The sequence below is a fragment of the Acomys minous genome, assembly GCF_964271855.1.
Source record: "Acomys minous genome assembly, chromosome: 3".
Taxonomy (NCBI): Eukaryota; Metazoa; Chordata; class Mammalia; order Rodentia; family Muridae; genus Acomys; species Acomys minous.
The window spans coordinates 109,637,205-109,662,343 of NC_140485.1; the positions used below are offsets into that span (position 1 = coordinate 109,637,205).

The following is a 25,139-nucleotide window of genomic DNA, read 5'->3' on the forward strand; positions in this document are numbered from 1 at the left end:
CTCAGTCCAGAGCCCAGTTTCTAGCAGTTTTATAGGAAGTTCTACTTCAGACCCCTAAAGGGGCGCCTGCCGGCGCTGGTGGGTTTGGCTGGGGCCAAGTGTGAACTCTAGGCGTGAGAGCGCATCTCGGATTAGCTCACACTCACTCGGGTGTGTGTGCGCGGGTGCCCGCGCGCGTGTGTGTACGTGTTGGGAGGTGTGCTCCAAAGGGGTGGGGTGAGGGGGAGGGCGCAGAGCTCTAGGTGAAGCACGAGGGGAGGGAGGTCGCCCGCCCGCCAGCTCCCGCCTCTCCCCGGAGGGCAGAAGCCGCTGCCCGCGGGCTTGGTCACCTCTCGGTGACGCCACAGGCCGGGCGACCACCCTCGGGCTCGCCGGCCGCACGCCCCGCCGCAGAGACAGGGATGGCGCGGGACTGACGGTCGCCTCCCCCTACCCCTCCACTCCCGGGACTCGTCCGCCCCACCCGGGGCTCGCCGGACCGCGGCACCGCCCCAACCTGCATGCGGGCGGGACACCCGCAGCCTGAGGCCCTCGGCGTCCTCGAGGCGGTGCCCGGCCGCGCCGGAGGAGGACGGCGGCGACGACGACCAGGAGGAGGAGGAGCCGGCTGCTCGCGCGCTGCGGCCCGGGAGCACGAGCTCCCCGGAGGGAGCTTGGGGCGTCCCGGCCCCGGAGGAGGGACCCGGAAGCAGAAGCGCCGCCGCGAGTGGAGCCGAGCCGCTGCCCGCGCTGCCCGGCGCCGGCTGGGGGTCCCGGCGGCTGGATGGGCGGCGGCGGCGCGGGCCGCGGGCGGCGATGGGCGAGGAACAGAGCACGGTGAGCGGCGGCGGCGGGCCCCGGGAGGCGCGGGCTCCTGCCCGGGGCTCGGCGGGCCAGCCGGAGTCCCCCAGGCCGCGAGGGGACCGCACCGGGGCACCGGGGCCGCGCGCCGCTTCCTCCTCCTCGGAGCCGAGCGGCGGCGGCTGCGAAAGAGACCCGGGCTGCGTGGACGCGAGCGCCCAGGAGCCTGCGAGCAACCGGGCCACGGCGGGGCAGCCCGCGGGACTGCCACTCACCGGGCCGCTGGACCCCCAGAGTTTGGAACTGCAGCTGGAGCGCGAGCCGGAGGGAGCGGGGCCACGGGAGGCGTCCCCCGGCCAGCAGCCCCCCGACGGGCTGCTCCTGGACCTGCTGGCCCAGCGACACCCGCCCCCCGCCAAGCCGCAAGTCTTCTGCTCCGTGTACTGCGTGGAGAGCGACCTGCCAGAGGCCCCCTCGGCCGAGTCATTGTCGCCGCCGGAGTCCCCACCTCAAGCACTGCCGGGGCCCATTCCCGCCAGCCCGCCGTCCTCCTTCCCCAGCTCTCCGCTGTCGCTCCCGGCTGACCCTCTCTCCCCCGACGGCGGCAGCATCGAGCTGGAGTTCTACCTGGCTCCGGAGCCCTTCTCCGTGCCTGGCCTAATAGGAGCTCCACCCTACTCTGGCCTGGGCGGGGTAAGGGACGCCTATGCGCCCCTCATGGTGCTGATGTGCCGGGTGTGCCTGGAAGACAAGCCCATCAAGCCCCTGCCGTGCTGCAAGAAGGCGGTGTGCGAGGAGTGCCTCAAAATCTACCTGAGCTCTCAGGTAACTTCCACAGCTCCCTGCCTGTTCTCAGCCCGGCTCACCACGCCAAAACACTGGGGAGGAGGTGTTCCCCTCTCAACTCCCTAGCAAGGGAAGAGGTGACAGGGCTCGCTTATCCAGGGCCTCCAGCAATTGCTAGCGTCTTAGTTGTTATTAAGTGTATTTTACCCGTACCGGTTTATTGGCCGCTCAACTCTGCCTGAGCTTCAGGTTTTGGTTGGCAACTGGGGGAGACAGGAGGCGGGCTGCCCTCTGATTATTTTGTCTGTAGATTGCATGCAAGAGCTTGCTCCATGGCGAGCAGAAAGGCTGCCTCACTGGCCTGGCATCCCAGAAGCTAACAGACAGTGAGCATAAAATAAATATTTGGGGAGCAGGTAAAGGGAACGGCCCGTGATACCTTCATTTTAAAATTTACTCCTTTCGGCTATCAGAAAAATGTAAATTAGAAAACATTAACTCGTGCCCACTTTTAGTTTGACACACCGAAGTTAAAACACGTTCGTCCACTGAAATTTTAAGTCAGCACAGTACTTTATTTCCTCAAGAGAGAAGCAAAACAGAAAGGGCCAAACAAAGCAAAGAGAGACCAGAGGGTTTAACCAAACAGGCACAGGCCGACTGCGGAACTTCCACTCCCCCCACCCCAGAGAGCTGTTGGTTTTTTTCTTGGAAAGCTTGAGAAATATAGCAGCCCTCCATGGTTTTCAGTCTGCGGTGTTTCTGCCAACGTTTTGCACAATCCTCAATGCCCTTTGATCCCGTGTCTGATTGTACTGGGCCTGCTCATCTTTCAAAACCTTGTCTTGTTCAGGTGCCAGCTTTTCTGCGAGGCTTCACCTCGACCTCTAGGCCCCTGCTCAGATATTTTAAAAATGTGTCTTTCAATCTTAGCTGAACTGAGATTGCTCCCTTCCTGCCTGTTTGTCTTGCTGGACTGTCTGGATTGGGTAGTTTCAGATGATAGTGTTTGTCTGTGCTGGCTGAAGTGAGTTGAACAGGGCTCTCTGTAAACAGTGTGGTTCCTGTGTGTTCCGTGGGGGCATCTCCATTTCTGGGCTGTAGGCTGCAAGCGTGTCCTGGGCCCTGACTGGAAACGCAAAGGCAAACTTATACAGAGTGGAATGCTACACAAACGTCTGAGATTATCCAAACGCCCTCGACAGGCCGTGGTGTCTGTTTTAGGACTTATCCAGCGGCGGAGATTTAAAACAGGAATGTCTGGTGCTTGTTTGTGGTCGTTTCTATGACATCACCCTTGTGCCGATAGTGGTGCCGTCTATGTGCAGGCCTTGTGGTGAGATTCAGACATTCCCAAAATATGGGCCTTGCTCCAGAGAAGTCACAGAGAGAGCAGAGAGAGCAAATGTGTTAAAAAAAAAAAAATAGTGTGAAGTAGCGTCTATAAGCACTAATACCAAGTGGCACTTATATCTGTCTGTCTGCCTCTCTGTCTGTCTGTCTATTGTCTCTCCACCTATCTATCCATCCATCCAGAGGCAGCAGCTTGCTGTGTAGCTCAGTGTGGCTTTGAGCTGGCTGAGTATCCCAGGTTGGCCTCGAACCTTCAAACTCCAGCCTCCATTTCCTGAGTTCTGGGATTAACTTTGTCCTGCTGTGCCCAGCTCTAGCTCTAACTACTAAGTGCTGGATGCCTACTTTACCAGCTGGTTTTGAAGTTCAAGGTCGGTACTCCTGGTTCTTTGGTACGCTGCCTGAGAGTGTGGTTCCCTTACGGTAGGCCCCTTTCTCTGAAGCAGTTTTCTTTTTGTCGGCATCAGATAGTTTTAGGAAGTTGGTGTTCTGAGCGTTGAGAGAAGAGGTGGGAAGGAGCCAGTTGAGTGGGCCCTCTGTCCTTTTAGCACATACCAGCAAAACCAAAAACGAAACAAACAAACAAACAAACAAACAAAAAACCCTCAACTCCTTTGAAGTGACAGCTCTGTCTGAGCCATGTCTGCAGTCTTTGTGGCATCAGGGTTCCTGACCTCCCAAAGCAACTCTCAGGAATTCCAACAGCAAGACGTAGGCATTATTTCAAATTATCACAGCACAAATTTAAGATCAAAATGCCAGGCGTGCTTCCACCTCAGGGCTGTGGACTTGGTTCCCCGTGTCTAGCGTAACCCCTTCCCTGTCCCTTTGCTTGCACTGTCTAGCACCCCCACCTTTGGATCTGTACTTACAGCCCATCCTTTGTGGTCTTCACGGAGTGTCTTTGTATGTGCATGTGGGTCCATGTGTGTACATGGTTTGCATGTCTGCGCCCTTGCGCAGAGGCTACAGGAGGATGTTGGATGCCCTGCTCTGTCTTTGGCCTCTTCACTCCTTTGAGACAGAGTTTCTCACAGAGTGTGAAGCTTGCTGTTGTTTCACACAGGCTGTCTGGCTGCGTTCCTGGAGCCCGCCTGTCTTTGCTCTGGGATTGTAGGCACACAAGCAGTGCCTCACGTTTTTATGTGGATGCTGGACGTTTGAACTCAGGTCCTCAGACTTAGCAAATTCTTACCAACTGAGGCAACTCCTTAGTCTTTGTGGCCACCTTCTAAAAGTTGAGCCTTATCCCGCACTCCCTCTGCCTCTTCCTGGGTTTTAGCTCTTCTCCATAGGACCAACGCACTATCTTATACTAAGGACTTAACTTCTGTTAAGACAGGAGTTTCTATAAGGTTTTGTTGATTTCTATCTACTTAGCATAGTTGTTGACTTTGTAAAGGGCCTAACGCCACCCTAGGAAGCTTGGATGCTAGGTTTTGCTCTGAGCATTTTTATACTTAAGATTAAAGAACAAAGTCTTAAAGCAGATAAATATTTCTGATGTGGTCCTGAGTTTGAAGATCTGGTCATCTTTAAATTCAGAGGCCCGTGTTTCACGGTCATCTATGACTGCATCATCTCATCGGTGAAACTTAACTGTAGACGATGAGCTGTCAAGAATCCACCAGTGAAACTATGGCTAATTGTGTGGTTGCTGCCTTACTGGACCAGGGCAAAAGGCGCTGCAATGAGGCCTGATGTACAGCTCTGTAATCCCAGATCTTTCTGAGATTGAGATAGACAGATTACAAGTTCAAGGCTTGCCCGTGCAACTTTGTAAGTTCAGAGCCAGCCTGAGCAACTTAGCCCCTTTTTCCAGATCTTAAAAAGCTAGGGGTGTGTGTGTGTGTGTGTGTGTGTGTGTGTGTGTGTGTGTGTGTGTGTGTGTATGTGTGTCTTAAGAGTCTGAAAGCTCAGTGGTGGAGTGCTTACTTAGCTTGTGTGTGGCTTTAGGTCTGATCCACAATACTGAAAATAAAACAACAACAACAAAACAGGCAGGGGAAATGTCTCATGTTTTCTCTTTCTTGTTTGATAAGACTTTTAACCTAAGCAAATATGGCAAGCCTTGACTATCGAGGCCTCTTAAAGCCCTTTGTGGGGCGGTGGGTAGAAAAGGATGTATTTAAAAACCTATTAGTGACATTTTCACATTTGAGTTTGTGCCACATTTGTATATTATTTAAAGTCATTTAAGAACGTAAAGCAAATCAGTATTAAACATTTTATACAAACATTAAAAATGCATATGAATTGAGGGTTGGAATCATGCCTGGTTAAGCGAGCGCTTCTGAGAAGAGCTTCTATGTTCTTTGACAGAAGAAAAGAACTTGGGAGCTAGAAATGCTTTCAGACTTGGAGCAGCAAAGACTTTTCCGGGGACTGATGGTGTGGCCATGGTGACGTGTAGGTATCAGCAGTGTTTCTGAGCAGGCCGAAGCAATTAGACCGTGACGTAGTACTATCTCAGTGTTGTGATGGGGTCGTGGTACACCAATCCAGAGAGTGGAAGTTACCCTGGCTTATATTGCTTAAGTATATGTATGTGTTTTGTCTGTTTGTGTTTGGATTTCTGACAGTGTTTCTCTATGTAGCCATACCTGGCCTGGAGCTCACTCTGTAGACCTCAAACTCTGAGATCCTCCTGCCTCTGCTGCCAAATGTTAGGATTAAAGGTGTGTGATACCACCGCTTGCCAGTATATGTATGTTTTGTACATACATTTATAGAAGCGCATTTCCCAGTGACATACGTGTCTAGCACATAGTCCCCAGGATGCCAGCAGTGTCTCCCAGATTCCCAAGTTCTACAAGGTGCCTATCTTCTCAGCTTGTTTGGTCGTGGCTACATTCTTCTAGGAAGAAAGATAGTTTGTTGCCATCTTTGTTTTGCAGAAACCATCCACAAATATCTTCCCTTCATGATTTTGATTTAGCCAGAACAATGTGTGTTAAATATGAAATATTAACATTTAGGACTTTGGCTAACACAAAGAAAGACCTAAGTCTACTAACGGACTAGCTCAAGGCAGCAGCTGTGGTGGCTTTTAGCACCCTGGTCAGAAGTGCAGGAGACTGGCACATGCGGATGACTTGGAATGTGTACACCTGTCCAGTGGGTATTAATAGCCACAAGCAACACATTTCTTCTACACATTGCGAGGAAAACAGCTGCTACATGGTAATGTCCTGACATGACTTGCTACTGTAGTCACCCTAGAACCAGTGACCTAGGGCCCGAAAGGAAAATATCCCGTTGGTAAATCCAAGTCACCCAGTCTTCCTGGGTAAAGAAGTGTAAGTTCAGTTCTTTTCCTTTAAATGTCAACACAGATGAACTTTTTTATCTTATTGAACATGGAGTTTGAACACCATTGTCTTCACGTGGGTAGAGTTATAGATCCCGCCAGGCCAAATATGCTTCCATAACCTTAAACTGTGGAGAATAATGTGAGATGAATTCTACTTTGGAGTCACAATACAAATTTCAAAAATGAGAATTAAGGCACATGCATGCATTTTTGTTTGTGCATGTGCGTGTGTGTGTGTGTGTGTGTGTGTGTGTGTGTGTGTGTGTGTGTTGTGAGTGCATATTTAGGGGGATGTGGCAACATTTGTTTGAACACCTTCCTGACTCATGCCCTTATTTTCCTTTTCTCTCTCTGCACTATTTCTCCTTAGCACTTTTTCCCTGTTTTTTTTTTTTAAGTCTGTTTCCGCACCCCCCGAGCGAGGCTTTTTAAAAAATTTATTGTTAATTTATGTATTCACTTTATATCCTAATCCTAGTCCCCTCCTTCCTCTTCTCCCAGTCCCTCTCTCCTACCCTCTTTCCCCTACACCAACCCACCTAAAATTTACCCTGCCTGCAAGATGTGCAGGATAAAGATAGAGACTGAGGGAATGACCAACCAATACCTGGCCCAACCTGAGACCCGCCCCATGGGAGAGGGCAAACCCCTGACACCATTAACAATATTCTATATTTACAGACGGGAGCCTAACTTAACTTCTCTGAGAGGCTGATTGAATCAGTTGCTGAGGCGCACAGCCAACCAAGCCTTGGGCAGAGCTGGGGAGTCCTGTGGAAGAAAGGGGGGGGGCGGGGTGGATAGAAGGACCCAGAGGGGACAAGAATGCTGCAGTAAGACCAAGAGTTAACTAACCTAGATCCATGGGGGCTTACAAGTACCAACCAAGGAACATGCGTGGACTGTGCCTAGGCCTCCTATACATGTGTAGCCAATGAGCTGTTTGATCTTCATGTGGGGTGCTGTCTGTGACATGGACTCTGTTGCCTGCTTTTGATCACTTTGCCCTAACTGGGCTGCCTTGCCTGGCCTCAGTGGATAAGGAAGAGTCAGCCCCGATGTGACTTGATGTGCTGGCGTGGGTTGGTGGGGTGAGGGCTCCCCTTTTTCGAAGTCTGTTTTTAACTGGCACTTAATTTCCGCAGGGCAGTCTCCCATCAAGCGCTAAGCTCTGGGGGCAGCAGACTCTGGTCCTCCTGTGGTTGTGGCCGTTTCCCCTCTCTTACAGCTGGCTGGAATCGAGGCTCTCTGTAGAGTAGTCAGATACAGAGCTCCGCTGTTAAAAGATCTCAAGTAACACTACAAGTACCTCCGTATCAACTGACACCTTCAGATGTGATTTTTCCCCCCTCTTGAGACACGGTTTCACTGTGTAGCCTTGGCTGTCCTGGAACTCATTCTGTAGACCAGGCTGGTCTTGGACTCAGATCCACTGGCCTCTGTGTCCCGAGTGCTGGGATTACAGGTGTGCACCGCCACCTGTTTGGTGGCTAAGTGTGGTTTTTACTCTTTTTCTAAAGTGGATGAGGTCAGTATTTAAACCTGAGCATTCCTTAGTCCAGAGGTGATAGACCAGAGTGATTGTGGTAGAGATTGAGTTTGCAGCCTTCTAATTTGTGGGCTGGAAACATGGCTCAGAGATTAAGAGCACTGCCTGCTCTTCCGAAGGTCCTGAGTTCAATTCCCAGCAACCCCATGGTGGCTCATGATCATCTGTAACGTGATATGATGCCCTCTTCTGGCCTGCAGGTGTATGTGTAGGCAGAACACTTATATACATAATAATAAATAAATAAATCTTTTTAAAAAAAAAAGCAGTGAAGACAGGCAGCTGCTAACTAGTCTTGTATTTTTGCATTAGATCTGTACCGGGAGATCCTCTATCGACATACTAAATGCTCTCAAGAAACCATCTTACAGCCTCGCTGAAAGTATTTTTGTTTCCAGTTTCATTGATAAAAGCTCTTTTTAAAACGATTAGATACTTTCTTTTTCTTCCTCTTTTTACTACTCTCTGGTAGCATCTTTTAAGACCATTACAGGAACCGAGTAACGTTTTAGTAACCGTGTTATGAGTTCTCTTACTATGTTTAATCCAAATTAGTAAATCTGTATATACTTGCTCATGTATATATGTCTATTTACATATGTACATATATGTATACACACAAACATGTTTCAGAATACATTGTAGTTGTTGGAGATAGAATATTTGTAAGCAAGCACCTCCTTCCTTTAAAATATTTACTCCATTAACTTAAGAGAAAACATGATTTTTGCTAATTTTGCTTTGGTTCATTCGTGACAGTTTGACTGATGTTTAAAGAAAGAATGTTTTTGTTTGTTTGTTTGTTTTTTCTTTTATGTTGCTGATCCAACCCAGGGCTGGAATATGCTCATCACGTGACTGACCACCTCACTTCATTCTCAAACCCTAAAGCTATAAAAAGTCTTTATTTTGTCTACACTTATTTCGGTAGAAGGAGTTTACATACTAAATTAAAAGGAAACTTTTCAAGTTAGGTTCTGTCATAAAATGACAATTCAGTGTCTATAGGAGTACAGTGCCCAATATTTGCCATTCTCTGTAAACTCCAGCCACCCTCTTTTCTCCATCTTTCTTGTGATAATTGTGCTTGAGCTATGTGTGTGTACTCGCAAATACGGAGAACAACCATCCAGTCAAAGTCTTCATTCTAATCCCGTCTGTAGTTTCTCATTTCCTATTGACTTGTGCGTTAGCATCCGTTGTATTATAGGCACTGTTGTCTGTGCTCGACCTAAAAGGAAAGAAGATAGCAAAATCTATGGCTAGGCTATGAAGAAGATAATACGTAATTACTTAATGTATTACAGACATTGGGGGCTATGGAGAAAAAAAAGAAATAAGGGAGAGTTGATACGTACAAAAGAGGGCATTGTTACTAAGTGTGTCATCTGAGTGGTGGTGTTATAGGTAGTGTCTTTGACAAAGTCCCTTATGCACACCTAGAAAATGGCAGTAGAGTTCCAGAGGCAGAGACTGCCCAGGGTGTGCCAGGGGTGACAGGGAGGCCCGAGTGGTTGATAAATGGCAGGACCTGTGGGTGTGGTGAGATGTCAGAGAAATAAGGCCACAGAGAGCTTACCTTTCATCTGAGTAAGATGGGAAAGTCCAAGGAACCACCAGACAGAAGCACAGCCAGCTATGACTGTCCCTTTGAAGGGATTTACAGTCTCTGGAGAATGCGTTGTAAGATTTAAGTAGAAGCAAAAACATCAGTTTGAAGATGATGACATCATTCCAAGCAGGAAAGGTATGGTTTAGACTAAAGTGATAGAGATGGATGGTTTGAGCTGTTTGAACGTTGATGTAGCTGACAGATTATGGGATGGACTGATTGGATGTGGTGTGAGAGTAAAAGAATTAAAAAAACAATTGAAGATTTGAGCCCAAGCAATTCGAACATTGGGTTTGCCATTTAGTGAGATGGGAAACAGCAGGAGGACGAGGTTCAGAAAGAATGAGGCTTTTGAAAGACTAAGAGTAAAATGCTTTGAGACCTCCAGGAAGGTCTGGTACAGGGTTAGTGTCTGGCATCAGAAGAGAGGTCTGAGTAGAAAATATGGACTGAAAGGTTGATAATATGCAGATAACATTTAGTGCCTGAAGCCTGGGTGACGTCACCAGGAGAGTGATAACAGATAGAGGGCCGGGGACTGACTCTGTCCATGTCAGTGTGTGGGAAAGATTAAGCTTTGTCACAGGTAGAAGCAGTCTTGGCGGGCTTTACCCTTGGGGCACCCCATGAATACCTTGTGATAGACTGAGTGGAGCCATCTTGGGCCTGGAATTCAGGAAGCAGACCTGGGAATCCCACCTGGGCGATTGTTTTCCTAATTGACCCTCAACGGGAGAAGGAGACCGCCCTTTCCATGAGACTGAGGGAGGTGGGGAGGAGAGAACAAGTTCAGGCCAGGGGAGAGCTAGTGGAGAGCAGCGACCAGGCCGGACCAGCACGCGGGCCAGAGAGACACCTAAGGACCCGTCCCGTGGAAAGGATACCGGAAGGTTCACTCTTTTGTCCCTTTAATCTTTTTTTTTCCTTCTTGTGTAAGCTAGTTGGGTTGTATAATAAAGTTTAATTGTTAAGAAACAGAGCCAACATGGAGTGCGGGTCACAGGAAAGAACCAGCAAAGAATGTGGGAGGGAGAAGCCAATCTGTGAGAACAGAGATGGGATGCTTCCCCAGAAGTTAATAAAGACACCTTTAAAAGGGGAGGGGAGGGCTGGGGATATGGACCAGGGATGCAGTGCTTGCTGGGCAAGCATGAGGGGCCTGAGTTTGGAGCCCAGGTACCCACATAAAAGCTGAGCATCATGCCACATGTCTGTAACTCCAGTCCTGAGAGGCAGAGATAGCTGGGTCCCTGATGTATTGAGAGATCTCATTAGGGGGAAAAAAAAAGGTGGAGGGCACTAGGTGTAGACTTCTAGCTTCTACACTCATATACACAGGCAAGGCTGTTTGTGCACACAAACCCTCCATGTACACAACACACACACATACACACGCACACACACACACACACACGTGATTTCTCTTCTCCTCTGAGCATCTGCGTCTCTCTCCTTTTCTTCTTGTGAAGATAACAGATTGAGCTAAGATCTGTGCTAATGATGATATCAGAATTTAGCTGTCTCCTTAAAGCAGTTAGTTGTTCTCAAGCTTCCTAAAGGCTGCAGACCCTTTAATACAGTTCCTCACGTTGTGGTGCCCCCCCCAAACCACAGCTGTATTTTTCTCTTGGTCAGTTCTAGCAGGGTATTCTACCCATTATCTACCCGTGGACAGTTAGCTCATCTTATATTTCAAAGTGGATTCCTGCTTCTGTTCTCTGCCTTCCCAGAGCTTGTTTTCGGCTTCAGTTTCCTTCAGCACACCCAGTTCAGAAACTTGGGACAATGCTTGAGTTTTTCCTTCTGCTGCTGCGTGCAGTGTTTCCACCCCATGTCCTAAGGTTCTTTATTTTTATTTATTTATTTGTTTATTTTATTTATTTTTTATTCTTCTGTACCTTTCTTCATTTCTGCTGCCATTTTCTTTTTTCCTTCCTCCAACTTTTCCCTCTTAGATCTTCTTTAACATTTTATTTTTAATCTTGTGTGTGTGTGTGTGTGTGTGTGTGTGTGTGTGTGTGTGTGTGTGTGTACACGTGATATATGCTGGTCCCCATAAGGGCCAGAGAAGGGCACTTGGATTCCCCTGGAAGGAGAGTTGTGAGCCTCAGCTCTGGAAATCTTTGGGTCCTCTGGGCGAGCATGGAAGCATTCTGAACTGTGGAACCATCTCTTCTCCCTCTGGGATTCTGGTGACTTGATTCCTTTGCTCCAATCTTGTCTCCAGTCTCCTTCCCAATGCTGAAGCCAGACAGTGCTTTCCGCATGACCATCTTAGTCTCTCTCCTTTTTAGTTGTCCATTGGGGGCCTCCTCTTGCTTTTAGAGTGTGAACTCTGTGTGTGCGTGTGATCCGACTCCTGTGTGCCCCAAGCTTTATCATCAAGCAGCCCAAGCCTCTAGCCATATGTTACACTTCGTGTTCTTTGAAGACCCACGGCACTCAGGAGTCTTTGCCTTTGGTAGCATGAGCTTTTGTCTTAGGAGAGCTGTTGTTCTTTCCTTGCTGTCCACCTCTCTGCTTCCACACTCTACCGGATTCTAGTCTCGGGTTACATATTATTCTGTGATGATGGCTTTTGACCCCTATGGAAGCATTCTTCCTATATGCTGCCCCTTTAATTGGCAGCTATAAAGCCATGTAAGAATCCTAGAAGACTCCACCTTTGTCATTGTATCTAAATTGCCTCTGTCATGCTCTGTTTCCATGAGACAATAAAACAGTGTGCAGACAAAGAGCTTAGTACCATTTTGTTTAAGGACTTCTGGGGTATCTTAAAGTGCCTGCTGCACCAGCATGAGGGCTTGGATTTGCATCCCCACCACCATACCCAGGTAAAAAGCTAGGTGTGACAGTATACAGTATACCCAGCATTAGCTAGGTGCACCTAGGACTCCTACCTCTGCCTGCCCCTGAAACATGCACACATGTGATGCACACACATACACCAGACGCGTGCACACGATACTTTTCTTTTGTGTGTTATAGGCATGAAAATAGTGCATGTAAGGTAGGTTTATTTTTTTCCACTGTACTTAATACATTTAGGATGGTGTTGTCCATATAGAAAACATTGTGCTAGATAATGCTATAATTTGGATATTGAATGTCTTTCCAAGGGACCAGATGTTGAAGCCTTGCTCTCCTGATTGTACTATACTGAAGTTGTAAAATCCTTAGGTGGAAGGGCCTAGGATAAGGAAGTTAGGAGTTTGTGGACATGGTTTGGAGGAGATACTGGGATGCTAGCCCTCTCTTGTGTCCTCTGATTTCTGTAGGTAGCATCCTTCCTAGCTATGCACTCCCATCAAGAGGCACTGTGCTGCTACAGGCCCGATGCAACAGTACCCAGTGGCCAGGGACCACAACCTTTGAAACTGAACTGAGCTTCCTGTTTCTTCGAAGTTGATAATCTCAGATGTTTTGTCACACCGATACAAAGCTAGCAGCAGCCAAACATAATCCTCTGAAGTGAAAATGTCAATGTTTCATTATCTTGTTTGAAAACACTGCCAGTAGGATTTGCGGTGTGTTTTGGTCCGTAGCCTCTTCTGCCATCAAGCTCTTTTCTCTCAAGGCATAAAGTCCTTTCTCTGGTCAACTCCCCTCAACCTTCAGATCTCTGCCAAGTACCCACATGACCCTTTCTTGCTGTCAGTGCTCTCAGAGTCCTTGCGCCTTTTGTAATTATGTTTGAAGGATGATTGGTGTTTGATTCTGTGATATCTGTGACTTTCCCCATAGTGCCCTAGCTGCTTTCATAACTAGCACCTTGGATTGGGGCCCAGTATAAAGTAGGTGTTCAATGAATATTTATTAAAACTGAAGGGACTGGTTGAAAATGAGGTAAGTTTGGGGTAGAAAAGGTAAATATTGATTCTGTGCTTTTGACATATTTTTAAATTTTGAATGTGAGTAAATGCCATCCATGGCTAGAGTCTGTCCTATACTGTCCCACCAATCACTGCAGAGTCTCTTCTCCGGTTACAGCCCTTGCTCTGGTTACTGTCCCTGCTGTTTAACGAATTCTTCCAGAGCCCAGGGGCTTAAGGCGACCATTTTATTTTTGACCATGACACTGTGGGACAGGAATCTGGGAATTGCTCAGATGCCTAGTTCACTCTTGGAGTTTCTCATGTGGCTGTGGTCAGATGTCATAGTCACTCGGCTCGCAGCTGTTGTCAGGGAACTCAGCTGTGGTTGTCTACCAAAGTGCCAGCTCCTCCCAGCATTCTGCATTAGAGATGGCTTTCCTTAAATCCAGCATCTAGCTTGGTGAATGTCACCTAATTGGTTCACCCTGACTTGCAACTCTCTCAGCATCATCTGGGAAAAGCAGTCACATGCCCACACACACTCAACGGGAAGGATGTTTACCCTACACTTTCTAGGTCTGTGCCACAGGACTTCAGAGATGTACTTTAATTACTACTACACAATTTCAGACAAAATCCAGAAACATTGTGATTTAGGGCACACACAGTTTCAGAGCATGTATTTTCCTTCTTATTTTTTGTTTATGTTTTACCAACCATTCACACATTTCTAATATATCATTATATTGATTAATGCGGTTTTATTGTATTCCTGGACTTTTTGTTTGAATAATTTCATATGAAAGCTATTCCGTCTCAGAATTACTTTAGATATCATTGTAACTGAAACATTTGGAAGTCAAGGTCAACTTTTAATTACTCTGATTAGTACTACTTAAAAGTATTCTCTCTAGTGGAGTTTCTTTCCATTATATGAGAACTTCAGTCACAGTGGTAGTTAAAAATCTCCTTTGAAAAGTTTAAGCTTTCTGATCCAGCAGATTCTTTTATCATGCAGGTACATTCTATATGGAAATGATACTATATTTAAGGATATTTCTGAATTTCCCCTCCTAGTTAATGCTCATTAGCCCACTGCTAGAGTTTTGTTGTTTATGGTAGTCTAATGTGTATGGACAATTTTATTGTTTGCCTTAGTGTCTTCTTGAACAGGTAACTTGAAATTTCCAGAGGCAAGCGTGTTGCCCTTAGAAGTTGCTTCTCTACAAAACAAAACAAAACAAAACAAAACAAAACAAAGTAGAAGTTGCTTCTCTGTACTTGAAAGAGAGGGTATCTGTAATAGAGGGGGACCTATAATGAGAGGATCTCTAATAGAGGGGCCTGTAATGGAGGGATCTCGAATAGAGGGGATCTATAGTGGAGAGGGATCTATGATAGAGAGGACTTATAATGTAGGGGATCTCTAATGAGGGGACCTCTAATGGAGGGGATTTATAATAGAGGGGGACCTATAATGGAGGGATCTGTAATAGGGGAATCTATAATGAGGGGACCTCTAATGGAGGGGATCTCTAATAGAGGGGACCTATAATGGAGGGATCTGTAATAGGGGAATCTATAATGAGGGGACCTCTAATGGAGGGGATCTCTAATAGAGGGGACCTATAATGAGGGATCTGTAATAGGGGAATCTATAATGAGGGGACCTCTAATGGAGGGGATCTCTAATAGAGGGAACATAGTGCTTGTATGATGTGTGTGTCATGCCCCCTCCTACTCAGGTAACTTAATTCAGGGATTAGTCCTTCACACGAATGACTAATCCCTTTTAAAGTCTTCCTAATCTATTGCCTCAGTACCATTCTGTACTGTAAAGCGCGGGCGATAATTATAGGCTACCTGGCAAATCTCTTCCCTTTTGAGGTGTTCACTCTTGCTTTGTCCCCTCACGTGATCACTGCCCATTCTTAATGTTAGTGAGACTAATTAGCTCTGGGTTGTGTGTGACAAGTACAGTCACCGTTGCCTTTTCTCCTAGTTGCTGGAAACTGAAAAGAGTGGAGAAGTGAGACCATTGCTCATAAGCTATTTTCTCTAATGCTTGTAGTTTATTTAGTCCTTTTCTATCTAAGAGCAGCAGTCTGGTAAATGTAGAGGTGACTTTGATGTAGCTGTGTAGTCTTACACTTTCTGTTTGAATATGTGGCCTTGGCAGGCAGGCCACTTTTATTCCTCTGCCAAAGATGTCCTGGATGAGAAATGATGAGGACTGTCCCAAACGTCCTCATTTAGTCCTACTTAGCGACTGATGTCTTTAAGTGGGGTTGTCTTCCTGTGTGCTGCCATATTCTCCTTGTCAAGATTGATACTGGAAGGAACACCCAATAACAGGGTCCTAAAATTTAAGAAAGGACTATTGTTATTGTATTTATCTTAAAGTTACGTGTGTGTGTGTGTGTGTGTGTGTGTGTGTGTGTGTGTGTATGTGTGCACTATGAGTGCCTACCTGTTAATCTCAGAGTTACATATTTGTGTCACAAGAAGAATACTTATTGATTTTGAAAAATCAAGTAGTTAAGTGTTCGTTTCAAGTGTAGTTTGAATTAACCAAAATAGATAATTCTAAAGTTTACTTTGTGTTGTTCTGAGTTCTAATGTATCTTTGTGAGTCAGGAGGAATAAGCAGGAAGTGTTTCTAGAGGGAACTCTGAGGAGAAAAATACCGAAAGACTAGCAATTTTTCCTTCCCTAGTACTTTAGCTTGTATCTGTGTGTCTGTCTAAATGAAGATTTTCAGAGAGATTTTGATGGATTTGTTTAAGCCTTACAAGTTGAGTGTTGTGTGTTTAGTTGCTAGAATGGTTGATTGCGATCAGGGAAGATGCGTATTTGGCAGCATCAACCTTCCCTCCCATAAGCTATGCATGAGAGGCAAAAGTGAGATTATGGCCTAGCAAATTCAGGCAACAGTGCAGTGCTTTTCATCTGTCCTTGATGTGATACTATCTCAGATACATTGTTGTCAAAGTGTCCAAATGAACAGAACACAGGCCTTAGAAACCCCAAATCACCAACAGCTGACTACATTTTCAAAACTAACAAAGGCAGTTCTGTGGCATTGCTTTTATCTGGTTAATTAATTCATTAAACTTAAGAGGAAACAAAACAAAACAACAACAACAAAACCACCCAAAAAAACCAAATCACTGGAACTTGTGGATTGTTCATTTTTGGTTTGTTACAATCTAGATGGATTGGCAAAACCGTGTGGGTTTGCTCACAGTGCTAGCTAATGAGGCCAAGGTCAAGTGGGCAGTCTTCTCTCTGGCTGGTTAGCAATTGTTGGTCAGTGGCCACATCCTTAACCCTGCACAGTCCTGTAAGGACCTGCCTGCTGCTGATCATAAGACCAGAGCTCTGGCAAGGTGGGGGCATAGTTAATCTTGTTGCGTTTTCTGGATAAACAATAACAGGCAGCTAAGAGTTCCAGAGCTTTCTTCAGAGAGGAACCCCACTGTCCAAAGCTTGGTTTTCCTTCAAAGCCTTTGGAGACCACCCTTCAGGACGGAGTAGTTGTAAGAGGAGCTTGTAAGGAGGAAACCGAGTGTTTAGATTCTTTTACTTAAAACGATTTCAGAGCACTGCATACTTGGGGGGCACACGCTCATCTTTATGAGCTAGGCGGGTCTTTACACACTAGTCCACGGTCAGCTCAGTCTTCTCAGAAACTCAGCAGGTGAAAAGTGAGCTCTCCACACAGAGATCAGGGTGTGATATGTGAGACTATATTGTATGTTACGGATTGTTGGAAGAGGCAGCTAGCTGTTTTTAGGAGGAGTGAACGCTGGAGCTTGGCTAGGATCTGAAAAGTGGCTGCTGCTGTAGGAGGTGGTAGGAGGGGGCTAAGGGTTGGACGGTTGTGAGCTGGAGCAAGCAAACACACACACACAATCAAAACACATTTGTGCAAATAGAGAGGGTGTGCGGGTGACCATGATTGGAGAGGGGATGAGATCAGTGCCTGTAGCAGCTGCAGAAGAAGAGCTGGGAGCTGGTGAGAGGTAATAGCAGGCCTAAGCCCTCCGGCAGAGTGGAGCCTAGGCTGGCAGCACAGTGAGCAGCAGCTCAGGCTGCTGAGAGGCTGTGGAGGAGCGTGCTGGGAGGCGGTTGTGGGCCAGATTCTATAACTCCTTTGTGGAATCGATACTTTATTCCAAGTGTGATGAGAAATCACCCGACCGTTTGGTACAGCTGCAAAGAGGTCATTAATGTTTTAATGAGAGTCTCCCTTCTGCGCAGAGAGTAAACTGTGCTTAGAGGGAAGAAGTGCGTCAAGCAGGTGACCTGGAGGCAATTGCTGTGACAGCAGCTGGGACAGTGGCTTTGCACCATCATGCAGATGGTGCAGGTGGTGGTCTCTGCTCTGTCTCTCTTCCTCACCTTTTGCCTTCCAGAGGTGCTGGAGGTGCTCTGCTGCGGCACCAGCAGCTGCTCTGTTGGAAGGCCTGGAGGTCATGCAGCCTGTACACCAGCTGCAGTCTTATCCCCCAGGCAGCACAGACAAATGTCTCCTTATTCTCCTTTAGTTTTCACCTGTCTAGAATGGAGTTCTGTTGTTTGCTTGCTTTTGTGTGGTACAGAGGCACTGTGTAAAAAGTCATTGCCCTAAAATATAGATAGGCGTGTCTGTAGTTATTTTACTGATAGTTAAAGCCAGTTTTGCTGTTTAAAAATTCTTTTTCTTGAAAAAGTTCTCTCCTTGATTTGATGCTCAGCCTTTATCACCCTGTGAAACAAACAAGAGCTGCATCCTCCCCACATGTAGACGGCCAAGGTGCTGCGCACAGAAGGTATTACTAAACAGTCCCGGGAATTCTGTCCAGTGGGTGCCCTTACTTTGCTGAGTTTGTTAGTAACCGCCCTTTGCTTCTCTAGTCAATTGTGTTTCATTACCTATATTCCTTTTTGTAGTTCATATTTTTGCAACAGTGTTCCTTTCTGTTCTGATCTCCACTTCCTCCGCCTTTGGTGGCACAGGCTTGTCATACACAGGCTGTGCTATTTTGATGTGGCTGTCCTGTTCTTTGTTTTCAGAGCTCATATAATGATAAAGTGGCTGCTTTAACAAAGCTTTGCTCTGTTGGGTCGGTGCAGGTAGCTGAGGCACCCTTTCCTCCCACATGCTGATGTGTTTCACTCAGTGCCTGGGGATTTCCTCTGATACATTCTCTGTTCATTATAAAATCAGTAACATTTCAATTGAAGTTAATGTCAGTGTGATGTTTTTCAGTGTATGACAAAAATGCCTCAAGTATTTACCTTTCACATAAATCTGTACTTTAGTATGTTTCGCAGATATTTTAGGAGGCTATAAACATGTACGTGCGTTTTATCATCAGTTGTTCAGCCTACTCTGTGACATACCACTAGAAAAAACCAATTTAAGGAGTAGTGTTTACTAAATGTAAAATATTTTCTAAATAGATAGTGTGATCAATGGTAGGTACTGAGTAGTGTCCAGGAGTACTTCAGTATTTTTTTTACAAAATAATTTTGGAAAAATTAATAGTTCCACTGTATTTTATGTTAATAGACCTTTTCAACTCTTTATAGACACTTAGATATTTTATCCTACTTTGTTTTCTCAAATGGTGCCCTTTCATAAAGGCCCAGGCAAGCTCCCTGACACATCTGGCTCACAGAACATACAAGCAATGAGTCACAGCAGCTTTTCTTTTCTTTTTCTTTCTTTCTTTCTTTCTTTCTTTCTTTCTTTCTTTCTTTCTTTCTTTTTTTTGCCGGGGGTGGGGGTGGGGGTGGGGGGAGGTGGGGAGGAGGGGAGGGAGGGAACGTTTTTGAGGCAGGGTTTCTCCGCGTACTGAACTGGAACTTGATATGTAGACCAGGCTGGCTTTGAAGTGAGAGAGATCCTTCTGCCTCTGTCTCCTTGTTTTTGCCTTACAGTAGAGATTGTTTTGTTTATTGGACAAACTATCCTGACAACTGCAACTTCAGGGAGAAAAGGTTTATTTTTGCCTAAGGTGGGAAGTAACCCGCAAGAGCTGAAGGAAACTGGCTACATTGTAGCCATGGCCAGAAAGCAAGTGGAGAAGAAGGTATAGCGCAGCTTTTTTTTTTTTTTTCCTGTCAGTGCAGGACTCCACCCTGTGGAATAAAGCCTCCCATGATTAAGGTGCCTCTTTCCAGGTCGATTAGTGGTGGTGTAGATGATAATTCATAGGCATGTCCAGGGACCTGTTGCTAGGTAATTCCAGATCTTTTCCTTGACAATATAAACCACCGTATGCCTGCACTGGAAGTGTTTGTCCTGTGTTTTCCTCTTAGGGTTCAGAGTTTCAGGTCTCCAAGGAAGCTCCTCCATCCATTTTGAGTTGTGAGGCTAAGAGATAGGTATCTAGTTTTATACTTATACTCGTGGAAAGCCAGTTTCCCAGCACCATTAGTTGAAGAAGCTGTCTTTTCTCCAGAGTGTATTTGGACCTTTTATGGAAACCTTGGTAGATGCTTGGTGCATGTTTATTCTGAGCTTTCTATTTTGATTTACTGAGCTATGTTTGTTTCATTTTCACCTGCAATTACTGTTTTGTAGTAAATCTAGAATTAGTTCTTGCAACATCCCAGCACTGCTCGTTAAGTTTTGGATTGTTTTGGTCATTCATTTAAGACACTTTTTTTCCTTCTGTTTTATGAAGAATGCCATCAATTTTGATGGGGATTATATAGAGCCAGTAGAGTTCCTTTTGGTGATGTAGCCATTTTCACAAAATTTGGAGCAGCTTTTAATATCTGTATAGTATGTAAACAGTTAATACTTTTAATAAGGTAGGCATGAAAAAGTCAAATGTGGATGAGTTTATGATGTGAAAGCAGTTTGTAAAAAAGTCACATGCTATCTTTGATCAGGTTGAGGGTTGTGAAGGACTCAGCCACCTTTCTTGAGCTGGCAGCTTTGACAAGGCAAGGAAAAACAGATATGACTACCATTGTAAACTGACTTTTATAGACTATGAAAGACTATAAACTCTTGTTTTTCTTTTTTCTTTTTCTTTTTCTCTTTCTTTCTTTCTTTCTTTCTTTTTTGGTTTTCCAGACAGGGTCTCTCTGTGTAGCCTTGGCTGTCCTGGACTTGCTTTGTAGACCAGGCTGGCCTTAAACTCACAGTGATCTGCCTGCCTCTGCCTCCTGAGTGCTGGGATTAAAGGCGTGCGCCACCACAGCCTGGCTCTAAATTCTTGTTTTTAATGAGAAGAACTTTTTTTTTTTTTGAAGTTTTTGAGACAGGGTTTCTCTGTGTTATCTTGGCTGTCCTGAACTCGCTTTGTAGACCAGGCTAGCCGCGAACTCACAGAAGAAGAACACTTTTAAGGCAGTAGTCCTTCTCTATGGGAAATACATTCCAAACACCCCAGTGGGCAGCCCCAACTGAGGATGGTCCTGAACCCTCTGTACTATGCTTAGGTTTTCCTATAGGTGCATCCATACGGATAGTAGGTTAATAAGTTGGGCACAATCAGATTAACAATAATAAGGTTGGTAGCTTTGTCACTAGTTAGATCAGATAATGATAATAGCATACTGTAATAAGAGTACCGCACCTCAGCACACCTTATGGTGTTTGTTGTACCATACTTATTCATTTTATGATGATGTGAGATGATAGCATAGAAGGGACATGATAAGAAGGGAAGTGAGTGTCCCTCCTTTATTTCTATTGTTGTGATAAAGTACACCAACATAAAATAATTTAGGGGAAAGAAGGTTTATTTTAGGTTACAGTCCTTTCTGTAGAGAGGTCAGGGTGGAACTTGAAGCAGCCGGTCCCATCCACAGTCTAGGGCTGGAAGTGAGTGAATGCGTACACGTGCACACATACGCGCGCACACACACACACGCACACACACACAGACATGCATGCATGCGCGCGCGCGCACACACACACACACACACATACGCACACACACACACACACACACACACACCTCAGCTCACTTTCTCTACCCTTGTGCAGTTCAGGACCCAAATGCAGGCCCTCGTCCCTTAACATAATCAGGAAACAGTCAAGATAAAGATGTCCACCGGCCAATTTGATCTCCACAGCCCTTTATTGATACTCTTAGGCAATTCTAGAATGTGTGGACAGGTAAAGCTAACCTTCACAGTGAGTGGCATTAGCATTGTAACATAGCATTAGACTAAAGTATTTGGAGGTTATCTGAGCAAAGGCACTAGTTATACCAACAGTTGATTTCCTAACAAAGGAGGGCAACCCATGTACAAGGAAGTGTATACACATGGAACAGAAATGCTGGTCAAAATGGTCATTTATACGCCACTAGGACCCACTGCAACAGGGCAAGACCCCATCACAAAAAACAAGAACCAGCTATTTTTAGTTTCACTTAAGTTTTCCGTCTACGGTGGCCACTGGGTAATTGAAACCATGGAGAGAAAAGCATGGTTAAGGAGGCCCTGCTGTATTTCCTATTCAACACACCACCCGGAACAGCCAAGAGTCAATTAGTTGATGAACTGGCCTCGAAAAGGTTACAAAATGCCTGGAAATCTTACAGAAAATCCTTTCCCCTTGTGATAGGTCTATAATACTTATTACATTTTTGGATCATTACCCAAAAAAGGTAAGGAGTCACTTAATTTTAAAGTGTCCTGTTTTGTGAAGTAGAGGCATGCGATTTCCAGTGATTATGTGATTTTCGTGGCAAATGCGGTATGGGCTAGTACTAGGAATATTTAACCTATTTAGCATACAGAAGAGGCTGCAAAAAAATAAAATTAAAGTAGTGGGAAAGTATGACCCAGGCACGAGTAACTTTAGAACCTGAATAGTAGGTTCCTGAGAAGTTAGGGACCATCTGACCAAAGATGGGTTATGTACAAGTTAGGAACCATCTGACCAAAGATGGGTTCTGCTCAACAAATCTCCCATGCCCTATCCCTCTTCCCCTAGCACTCAGAGAAGATTACAGTTTGTGAGATGAAAATGTTCAAAATCAAGAGGTTATTCTTCATGGATTATGCCTTGTGAGTGTCCTTGGATGGCAGGAGGGACAGCGAGGTGCCCTGAAGCTTCTTTTATGTTGATTATAAGAGCCACAGTGCTGTTCCTGAGAACTACATCCAGATCACTTCCCCCAGTTCTCACCCCTCAATACTGGGAATTAGGTTTCAACTTGATTTTTAGGAGGAGGGAACAGATATTTAGACCACAGCCACAAGTTAATTAAAATAAGACAATAAGAGGGTATTTTGTTATAGCCGCTTAAACAAATTCTTTGGCATTTCCCGAGTTCATTTTATACCCAGGGGTATGCTTGTAGAGTCAGATGTGTGAGCACTGCAACTTGTGAGATTCGTTCTAGCCCTGGTTTGTAGTCCTTATGATGCGTGGCTCGGTGTGTAACAGCAGCATATGCCAGCTGAGGGAGCTGGGTTGAAACACCTCTTTTCAGCCTGGCTGTTGTACACAAACACCAGGAACTTGGGTAACGTACACAAGGCAGTTCATAATTATTCATCATACATTAAAATTTCTAAAATTAGCATACAGTGGTATTCACTATAGCATGTTCAGTATTCATCCTGTTTTTTATTATTGCTGTCGGCCTTCATTTCCTTCTTTGCACTTTAAAGTGAATTCTGGGTAAGGCAAGGCACAAAGGTGGAAATTACCATTTTCATTAAAGAAGTGCAATTCATATCACATTCCTATCACTCTCCCTTTTCTTTTGGGTCAACAGGGTTCTTGAGCTTTTAACAATTTTGATGTGGAAAGCCGAAGGTCACTGTTGCTGCCAGCGTTTTGCCTTCTTCTGTAATCGCTCTTGTGTTAGTTAGTGCCAGGTTGGCCTTTCTTCTCTGGGTTGAGAAAGTTGCAGTTTTATAATGGGAGGAGGGCAAGAACTGCCAGCTAACAGTCCTTCCCTTTCGATAGTGTCATGTACCGATGCTAAAAGGCCTCTCACTGATGAGGCTCCCCCTCTGTGGGTCTGACTCTGACCCCTTACTCCTCCATGCTGATGTGCTTTGAATATTATAGAACCTAGCTCTGTGTTGGCAGTTGTGAACTGCCACATGAAACAGACACATAAGTTGATTTAAGAAAGTATTTATTTCTGTGTGTCAGTGTCTTGCCTGTGCATTAAGTATACCACATGTGTGTCTGGTGCTCACAGAGGCTAACTGAGGGCTTTGAATCCTCTGGAGCTGTAGGTATAGGTGGTTGTGAACTGCCATGTGCATGCTGGGAACTGAACCCTGTTTCCTCTGAAAGCCATCTCTCCAAAACCTCAAAGGGGATTTAAAAAACATTTTTGTTTTATTAAACCAATTGTTTGTGCAAGAGTTTACTTAGTGTCTTAGGGTTTTTATTGCTGTGAAGAGCTACCATGACCACAGCCACTCTATAAAGGAAAACATTTAATTGGGGCCGGCTTAGAATTCAGAGGCTTAGTCCATTGTCATCACGGCAGGAAGCATGGCACTGTGCAGGCGGACAGTGCTGGAGATGGGAGCTGAGGGTTCTACATCTACTCAGGCAGCAGGAAGAGGGAGTGACACACACACACACACACACACACACACACACACACCACACCACACCACACCTTTAGAAAGCCATTGGAAGTGAGAAAGAGTTGCTGGAGGATGTTGCAAGCCCTTCAAAATACTGTCCAGTTAAGGGGATCCCGTCTGTGGTTCCTAGTGATCTGAGCAGCAGAGTTGGTTCCGGAGCGGGCTGAGGGTGTTCGGTACCGTGTGCGTCACAGCTGAGCTCTGCTCTTGTCGCATGGAAGCAGCCGTGGACAGTGATAGATCTGCAGACGACTACTGTTCCCAGCAAAGCTTTATTTGTGAACATGGGTACGTGAATGTGATAAGACTTTTGTACTGTGGAATACTTTTCATTTTTCCACATTTCTACCACGTGGAGGAGCGGTAGAAACCACTCTTAATGTCTGCTCTATACAGATGGGCCAAATGGCTTAAAGAATTGTGTCCTGGGTCAGTGTTCCCTTTCATTGGAGCTTTCCCATCTGCATACAGACTAGCTGCTGCTGCTGTTTTAAGGAGCAGGAAGAGAGAGGGCGGTGGTGCGGGGGTGGTAAGGGAGACGCTGGCTTTTCTCCTTATCTACTTCTTTCTAAAGTCAGCCATTCCCCCCTCCTCCCCGCCCCACCCCCCACCCCCAATCCCTTCTTACTTTGACTTCTGATCCTGTGCCATCCAAGCTTCGTCTCTACCTTCCACTGTGACTTCGTTTCCGAGGATCATCATGGACTTTCCTTTTAATCAGTTGTGCCAGCTTTGTGTTGTTTTTTATTGTTCTTACATTATTTGATGTCTCAACAGTATCTGAAACAATTGATCCCTTGTTCCATTTTTGAATTACTTTGCACGGTTTCAAGGACATTATAGTCTCTTGGTTTTCTCCCTTCCACACTAGGTAATTGTTTGCGATTCTTAGTGAATTCATCGCCTGAGTCACTTCATAACTTTCCTTCAAAGTCTTGTAACAGCCTCCGTCCTTTTCTATACATGCTCACAGCTCCTATGAGTGATTCGATTTAGGCTACATAGTCCCCGTGTCACTGATGACACTCTATTGTCTGTGTCACTGTAGGGCTGCTTCAGTGAACTCCAGATCTGTTTACCCATCTGTCCGTATACTGTGTGTCACTCTCGGATATTTAATAGAGACCATACAAGTTAAACACTCAGCTCCACGTTTCTAAACCTGCTCCACCCATGGTTGATGGCTACAACGTATTCAGGGTGCTTGGATCAGAACCTCAGAGATGGCTGACTCTGGTTTTTCTCTCTTACAACCCATTCTTGTATTTCATTTACGATTGTTTATTCCATCTTTATCATATACACAGAATAAAGCCACTGCTCATTACTCCAGCTCCTGTGACTCTGAGCCGAGGT

At 45.7% G+C, this 25,139-nt stretch overlaps 1 protein-coding gene across 1 annotated transcript in view; it reads left to right on the top strand.

Moving 5' to 3' along the window:
• Positions 1-644: 644 nt before the first annotated feature.
• RNF217 (ring finger protein 217) overlaps positions 645-25,139 on the top strand; it is a 110,739-nt gene continuing 86,244 nt past the window's right edge. The window contains exon 1 of the mRNA XM_084776795.1: positions 645-1,605. Coding sequence (XP_084632921.1) covers positions 796-1,605 — 810 coding nt within the window. The 5' untranslated portion in view covers positions 645-795. The remainder of the gene's footprint in view (positions 1,606-25,139) is intronic.